Raw genomic sequence first — 9,054 nt, forward strand, 5'->3', positions numbered from 1 at the left:
CAAAGGTCATCCAGTGTCACGATGCAATGTTTGAACCGAAGGTTTCATTACTTCAAACAAAAACGAAATTTCCAAATTTTTATGATCCCCACGGTGACTTGGTGATTTTTTCGAGTATTCTGTTCCCATTTTATAGTAATTGATTGTATTCATTGCCAATCCATTACTTGGATTCATTCTATTTCCTTCTGGCTTGAAGCATTTGCATTGAAATTAAGTTGAAAAATAAATGAATATTTCGATTTTCATCGAAACATTTGTAGGGACAATTATATGAACGTAATGATGTGTCAGACGGCAACTCGCCGTTTTGAATTTTCAGTTGCGTTCAGCTTAAGATTACGAACTCCGGATGAACTAGTCATGAATTTATATTGGATAATGTGAAATTGCACCGAATTTATTCAAAATTCGATGGTACTTTAACTACTCTCTCTGTGACTCTAGTGTTACTGTATTTTTTCTGAAAGGTGCACTTGATATTTTATCGTTTTTAACTTCAAATTGTTACGCTGAAATTTGGCCCCAATACCGAACAAGTAGGAGAGTGATTTAAATGAACGAACACATGAATCTTGAGATCCTATACATCGTCATTAAAATATGTACAATGTAATATACTTTTAATTTTTTTAAGGTTCGATTTAGTACTCGGTTTTTTAATTTTGGGACTTTCGATTCACGTGCAACGCGATTGCGCCTGTTTATATGCAACCCGTACCATATTCACCAATTGCCTACATGCAGGCGGAAATATTGCCCACGGTTCATCTTCGCTTGCAAACATTTTTACATTACTGTGAGAAAGCCAAAAGACGTATAAACGTTTGTTTTCACCTAGAAAAGATTTTTCAACCAGTTAAAATAACGATATTCAAGCCAAAAGAACTATCAGCGACAATTGTTGGTCTAAAAAATGTCACAAAGACCATTTTTAACCTAAAAGACGTCAAATGCAACGGGATATCTCGTTTTATAGATCTTTTCGGAAGCCAAGGGACATCTTCTTCCAGCAATTGTTACTCCCAAAGCTGTTACTGAGATAATTGTCAAGCTAAAAATACGGTGAAAAAAGTCTCTAGACTTCCTAAGAAGACTTTTGTCGCCGGTGTGACCAGCCAAATGACAAAAGGTTGCCTCATGGTTGATCATGGTCATCTCGCTCGCACATTATCTCTAACCCGCCTTATCGCACAGCGTGGTACTAAGGCGAGTGAGACAGACGTAAAATTTTACTCCTGGCGGCGAAACGCCGAACTAGCCATCACAGCGCCTCGTGATGCGAGGATCTTGGCCGCGGATCTTGGCCTTTGTGAGACTTTTGGCATCCATGACCGCAGTATCCTGAGTCGCGTAGCGTGAGCCGGTTGGAAGAGTTAAATATTTATTTGCATAATCGCTGCTGTGCAGGTCTGAAGGGAAGGGTGACAGGATGGCTGTCACAAACTTGGCGACCGTCGACGAGTTCAACACGTACATCAAGTGAGTTTAATTACGGCAAGTGACTCGGGTATTTTTTTAAGGATTTTACAACCCTTGAAAAATCACGAGGCTGAAGTTAGCAACGTTATCGTAACGAAACATTGGGGGGGGGGGGGGAAATCACTGTATTTTAAGGAACTTGGTTACCAAATATTCATGTGTTTTCTTTTATCACGATTTACCGGATTTCGTTCGTATCGTTAAATAACGGTTCTTGCCTCGTGAATCGTTACGATAACCTTACTGACTTCGATATGATGAAAAATCTTCATTCATCCAAACTATGCGATGGTAAGGCATATCCGCACTTTTGGGTCCGAGCCAGGACTCTGTAACACTGTTGAAGAAATGTAGACTGCATTCTTTTGAATCGATTAGACGATGGTTAGTGCAACTAAGTGTCTAAAACAGTTTGGCTAATTTGCATACTGCAATGACTAGAATGTCTTGTTTTCAATGCTGACGTTTGCGCATAACCTCGAAAATTGATACTCACAGCGTCGTACCTTCTGATAATTGAGTTATAATCTAGTCACTGGCTTATCGAATGGGTAAGAAAATGCAATGACTGGAAAAAAACTGAAAAATTTTCCCACGATATCAAGTTACCTACCCTTTGCCACCGATAACTTGAAATCGCACTAGAAGTTTTTCGGGTCATTGTATACTTAACGCGTTATATAGTTATATACATATACTATCTCTCGTGGAAAATAAATAACGGCTTCACTTCAAGAAGGTATTGACCTGCTTCAGTGTTTCTCAATCTGACCAAATGAAGCCGAATGTTTCACATTACTCAAACGTTTTAATGTGACATTTGAACTATAAACTTGTTTTCATAAAAATGGAAATGGGAAATAAAATGTAACAAAACTTGTTCCTTGGTACCCGAAACTTTGTCATTCGGATTTTAATTTCCGTAGCTCAATTGCCACGGGTATATCTTCTTTGAAATGTAAATACTTATCTAGTTAAAGTTTTGTTCGCATTAAAAATGCCGAAAATCAAAGGAAAGAGAAAAATTTAAAAAAAAACCATCGATTATTAACAACCAAATTCACAACTCTAAAAGTACCGGTGTCTGATGATTTGTAGAAATATTTTTATTTGTTGAAACTTCAAGTCACAATACAGAGATTTCGTCATTGCCATTGAAACAAAACAAATACATCCGTTTGAAAAAACCGAGTGTTTAAGAAAAGATACAGTAAAATAGATGCAAAAAATTCTTATCTCTGATGAGTTTGACTATATTGTTGAGGACCCTTGAAACAGGTCAATGTTTACTTCGATAATGAACTTTTGCAAGGATAAAAATTAAATGAAACATTGCCGAAGATAACCTTTAATGTAAAATGATATGTATATATATATACACATAATACTTTTATAAATATATAATACACGATTACAGATATAGCATAACAGATATTTTTTACAACTGCAACGTTTGTTTATATTTATAATATACGTTGAATGACCGATTTTTAATCACCCTCGTTAACCAACGTCGTTTATTAACACCAGATCCAAAGATTTGACGGTGATCCACTTCTACGCGGCATGGGCGGCCCAATGCGCGCAAATAAACGATGTCCTCGAGGAAATGGGAAAGTCGGCCGATTACAAGGGTGTAAACTTTGCGAAGATAGCAGCGGAGGACGTTCCAGAGGTTTCTTTGAAGTTCGGCGTATCCGCCGTACCGACAATACTGCTGCTTAGGAACTCCGTCATTACCGACCGAGTAGACGGCGCGAACCCGGCTGAGTTGGCCACGAAAGTAAAGCAACAGATGTCGTCGAAGGATCCGGTGCCGATAGAAATTCCGAAACCGAAGGAGAACATCGAGGAGAGGCTGAAAAAACTCATAAACCATGCGCCCTGCATGCTTTTCATGAAGGGAAACCCGGCCAATCCACGGTGTGGATTCTCAAGGACGATAATCTCCGTCTTGGACTCTTACAACGCCGATTATCAGACCTTCGACATTCTTCAAGACAACGACGTCAGGGAGGGTTTGAAGAAGTTCAGCAACTGGCCAACTTATCCACAGCTATATTTGAACGGCGAATTACTCGGCGGTTTGGATATTGTTAGAGAAATGGGCGAAGCCGGCGAACTTGAGGCTATGCTGCCCAAGAAAGTTAGTTTAGAAGAGAGGTGAGTTTAGAAGAGGTCGCATTTTTTCATTGTTGGATAAAGGGAGTTCAAGTTTTGAGCGCCAGTTTTCTTCCAAGTCTTCGATACTGTTGGAAACTTTTTAATAAAATTCCAGATTAACTCAATATTTTGAGATTTATTTATGGATAATAATTCGTTCCGTGTGACTAATTGTTGCAAAAACAGCGTAAATGAGACAGACCGGATAAAGGAAGTTCTCTTAACGAACACGCATAGTACATAAAATAAATGGATATTAAGAGGGGAAACCTTATACAAAGTTAGACGATAACAGGATAGTTGGATCATCTTCAACAGATACTACATTGTCAATGACAGAAATTTTTCTCAAGACAATTGTTCGTGGCTTGGAAAGCATTGACGGTAACTGTACTTTTTCTGTTCGCAATCGGCCACCGGATTGAAGTTAGTAACGTTAATCTAACGAAACAGTGAAACTAAAATCATGGTTTCGAAAGTTTAGAACAACTTTAAAGGAGTTTAATTTTCCAAGCTTGAGTACACTTCGTTTTTTAAAAACTACTAACTCGAAGTTCCCGACTCATTGATATTGTGCCGGGCATAAAACTGTTCTTTTTTTTTTTATTCCTTCCATTCGCTGATTTCTAATGTTTGACGCGAAGGTCGCGGAAATTGAATGTAAAGTTCTGTAAAGAAGAGCCCACGCACGAAACTGCGTGTAATTAAACGGAAGAGGGAAGGGTTTAGGAACTTTACGAGCGTATATATGACGCACCGCTGGAGCGCGACATGAGTTTTACGACTGTCGACTGTTCTTTTTTTTTTTTCTCTCTCGATCAACTCGGTAGATAACGCCGAATTCATTATTTTACACCGGGGATCGTATCATTTCATCGACCTCGATTGTCATTGGTCAGTAGAATTCTACGGTGGCCTTTTCATTCTTACATCGCTTGGTTGGCAATTTGAAATTATAAATTATTTTTATCAGTTTTCCAAGCTCAACGCCAGGAAAGTCTTTCACGTATATATAACGTATACCTAACGATATTCGAATGATAGTTGCCCCATCATTTTACGCTGGCGCTCATTTTGAATTCAAATTCAAATATAAAATGTAAGCAAGATTTAGTAATTCGATTATGTAAATACGTATAGTGAAATATCAAATACTTATAATACTTATATATAGGCACACCTATTAATCTGCGCTCACTTTTATTCATCTGTTTCTCTTTCAGAAGTTGAAAAGGATTAACAGCGGTTCCTATATTTTCTTACATTATTAAGTTATTAGCTCATCCGTAGATATTACGAAATTAAGAGTCGAATGAAAAAAAAACCTGCATTTTTCATCCATTGTCGAATAACATTGTGAATAATAAAGAGGAAAAAAGAAAATAATGCATCGGTGACGATACAAATCTAACGTCAAGTCCAAAGTTTTACTGCTGAATATTGAACAGAGCCTTGAGTCCGTATAGTCGTCGAGAAGTATTTACCAAGAAACAAAAAAAACATATTCCCTCCCATTATCCTAATCTTCGTTCACGTAATTCTTAGAGTTCGAGAAGTCATCGCCAGGGGAAAGACAGTGATCGTCATGAAAGGAACCAAGGAGGAACCGAAGTGTGTTTACACGAAACAAATCATGGAGATCTTCGATGCGATAAAGTAAATTCAATCGATTGACATTCCCTTAATCACGATGGATAACAAACTGAACTTTCTCTCGGCAGTCGAATATCATCGGTACCGACGAATAGCACCGTAACATGTTCCATTCCGTTTTCGGCCTCTTACAATGAGTGAGACACTAACATTCATTAATGCCCTAACCTTTCGTCTAACTTGTTTTCGGTCAGAATAAAAATCCGAGCTCGATTCTATACGAATTTCGTGAAAATGACCGGCGATGTAGCTGACGTGAAAGAATCTGCCGCATCTGCAGTCATTTTCACGACAGTCTTATAGAATCGAACTCGCATTTTCTTTCCGACCGAAAAAAAGTTAGACGAAGGGTTAAGACATCGATGAATATTACTGTGCATAATCATAGACTCGCGGCTCCATGAACGTGACAGCATAAAGTCGACTAATGTCACTCGTATTCGATGTCGTAACTCGCGATGAAATGTAACAAAATTCACTGCATACGAAGGTCAGCATCTTGCCGTAGGTTTTGCGCTCGGTAAAAGGACCCGAATCTGACATATCGGGACTGTATTTCGTATTCTGTCCTATTCGAGATGACGATCATGAATTCGAATTCGGACAACGTATTCCTGCTTTCGACATTGGTATACGAATGTACCTTCATACTCTATGGTTCACACCTGCATCGGATAAAGCCACAAGATTTAGCTGTATAATACACAATAGGGTGGTTTATTTATTAACTTTTTTTTTTCAAGATGCCACGCGACAAATTTGTGACAAATACTCGGTAAAAAAAAAAAAAAAAATGGCACGTAAAACGGGGAGGAAGTAGAAAAATATTTATAGGTCGTTACTAATTATTTTAATATTTTTTATTCGTTTTTATATGTACACCTTACGGACTTACATACATATATTAGTTTATTTTTTTCTGATCGTGGTAGAATTAATCATGGTTCATAAATATCAGTACCGAAAACAAACAGGGACATTGAGGTGATGCGACGCTCCTATTTCGGTGGCAAAAACTGTTGTCCAAATTTCTCTGAGACGATTAATCGGACCAAGATGTAAAAAAATATAAACTAATACATATACAAGTCCGCAAGGTGTAGACATAAAAATAAATAAAACAATATTGCAATAATTGGTAGCGACCTCTAAATATTTTATTACCTTCTCCAGATTTTACGACAACTTGCTGTTTCAGTATTTGTCACAAATTTTTCGAGTGTCACATCAAGAAAAAAAAAAAAAAGAAGAAAATTGTTCCAAAATGAAACATCCTAATACAAACGCCATCTGCAACCCTGCTGGATCAATGCAGTCACGCTAATTGTGGCACGCGTTGAGATTCCATCCCCTCAAGTGCTATTCGTCGAACACCTGGATTGCGTAAAAAGTGTGATATTTTATTTGTTGGTAGAAAACAACAGTCATTCATAGTATACACCTAACTCTGCAAAAATTGTTGAGAGATATTTTTAGTTCCGGTTACCGCTCGTTCCTTAACTATTTTCATTTTTTACCACGATCGACAAAATATAGTTCTAGGTAGACAATGAAAATTAGTTTTCTCGCCGTTACCGGCAAGTCTAGTATCCGTTACTGTTCTTTCTCATTACCATCACTGTTAAATTGCAATTTTCACATAAGCGATGCAGTTTAACCGAACATACAAACCCGATTACTCGTTGAAATCGATACGTCCGGTGACAATTCAAAGAAGTTACATGTTTATATAGACTAAATAACAACGAAATGTATCTTTCACCACTCACAGCGTGCCTTACGAAACATTCGACATACTCATGGACGAAGAATTGCGAATCGCTTTGAAGTCCTATTACGACTGGCCCACTTATCCCCACGTTTACGTCGACGGAGAACTGATCGGCGGTTTTGAAACGGTTAAGGATCTATACGAAAGCGGCGAACTCATAGACACCTTGTACTCCGATACGTTCAAGGGAAACCGGCGAGTCTTAAATTCTATCGGCGACAATTTCAAGTCTGCGTAGGTATCACAACTGAGGATTTTAACCCACAAACTGCATCGGAACATCGCAAGAATTAAAGCCGTCAAAAAGACGTCTAAAGGATGTCTTATGTAAGGCCCAAGGAACGTCGCTTGGGTCTCAAAAAAATTACGCAGACCATTCGCGATCGGTGTGTTGGGTTTAAACTTTAAACCCAAACGAATATTCTCAAATCGTGCCTTTTGCAGAAATTGGTAATAAGGTTTTGGACGAGAGCGATTCCTGATAGAAAATGTAACAAAGAAACTCGACAAGATCCGAATCTTTTGGAACAGATGTAATCTGTAATTAAGGGTAAAATAAACGAAACAATTGAGTTTATTTTTAATGCGATTTTAGACGACTTCATTTCGCATTTGCTAGTTCGATTTTTTTACCATATAAAAATAAACTCGCGTCGCTTTTTATTTCAAATCTTTCTTTCAGATAGGTTTCGATTCGACCGCTGCGTTTACCGCGTTTTTATCTGTTTAAACGTCAACTGCGCATTCGCGTTTATATATCAGTCTTACTATTAGCTAAACACCGTGAAAAACTTTATCACCTATCATTAACGGCCACTTATATGTATACAAGAATGTAAATAGTTACCGATTCGTAATTACCGATCGTCCAGCTGTAATTTTCTAGCCGTTGAACGATAGCTGGGCCAAAGTTATCGTTATAATTTAACAACAATAAGTGGAATAAAAAATGCAGTGCCGTTTTGTTTTTTAAGAAAAATTTAAACGATAGATAACAATGTAGCGAAAAAAAAACAAACAATATTTACGCGTTTTTTTTTTTTTTTTTTTTTTTTGTTGAATGGTTTTTAGTACTCTTCTATCGAACGATCATATAGACTTTGCAGAAAACCTCAAGGTCTAGAATAATGGTTTATTGTTTATGGAAGGATACAACCTTTACCTTTTTATCCCATTACCGATAATGTGCGTTGCGCTTATGTGAGGAAAAACTTTCAAGTATTCTATTTTACGAACGGTGCGCGGTTGTGTTTGAAATTTGTTCATGGCCGCGAATTAAATTCGTCCTTTGGATGGAATTGCCTCATTATGGATTATATAACTCGATATTTATACGAGGTTTCGGATTTTTTTTTCTTTTTTTTTTTTTAAATTCCCAAAAATCGCCTTTTTTTAGACTGTCACACTAGGTATGCCCCTTGAGCTTATTTTGTTTTGGTTGTCTTTTTTTACTTATTTTTTTATATTTTCATTTACTCTTGTTTTTTTTTTTTTTGTAATTTCAATTATTATTATCATTATTCCGTGAGTCGGAGCAGACGCGAAAAATCGAAGAGCATCGAGTAGCAACGTCGTGGTGGGGAGTCGAACGGAGTGACGTTGTCCAAATCGATAAACCCACCCACTCTCAACTCTGGACCACCGGGGGAAACGGTGAAACTGGGGGAACAACTGCGTCAGAGATGACGTAGCGAACGTGAAACGCAGAGTTTCGCAGGATGAATCCGGGCGTAACGTCCGATGGAAGATTTAGAAAGAGAAATTTTTAGTTACGGTTACCGCTCGGTCCTTGACTATTTTCATTTTTTACCAAAATCGACAAAATATAGTTCCACGTAAAAAATGAATATTAGTTTTCCAGCCGTTACCGGAAACTCCGGCATCCGTTGCTATTCTTTATCATTACGATCGCTGTTGCTAGATTTTCTTGCGAACCGTTGCGAAAATTTAACGCTCGTGCGAGAAAAAAAAAAAAAAAACACCAC

At 37.7% G+C, this 9,054-nt stretch overlaps 1 protein-coding gene across 1 annotated transcript; it reads left to right on the forward strand.

Annotated features, from left to right (window-relative positions):
* Positions 1 to 1,311: 1,311 nt before the first annotated feature.
* On the forward strand, positions 1,312 to 7,648 carry LOC124186355 (glutaredoxin-3). Its single transcript, XM_046577982.1, has 4 exons — positions 1,312 to 1,482; positions 3,013 to 3,645; positions 5,191 to 5,301; positions 7,070 to 7,648. The coding sequence occupies exons 1-4, from the start codon at positions 1,433 to 1,435 to the stop codon at positions 7,305 to 7,307; spliced, it is 1,032 nt and encodes a 343-aa protein (XP_046433938.1). The 5' UTR covers positions 1,312 to 1,432; the 3' UTR covers positions 7,308 to 7,648.
* The last annotated feature ends 1,406 nt before the right edge of the window (positions 7,649 to 9,054 follow it).

The sequence above is a fragment of the Neodiprion fabricii genome, chromosome 7, assembly GCF_021155785.1.
Source record: "Neodiprion fabricii isolate iyNeoFabr1 chromosome 7, iyNeoFabr1.1, whole genome shotgun sequence".
Taxonomy (NCBI): domain Eukaryota; kingdom Metazoa; phylum Arthropoda; class Insecta; order Hymenoptera; family Diprionidae; genus Neodiprion; species Neodiprion fabricii.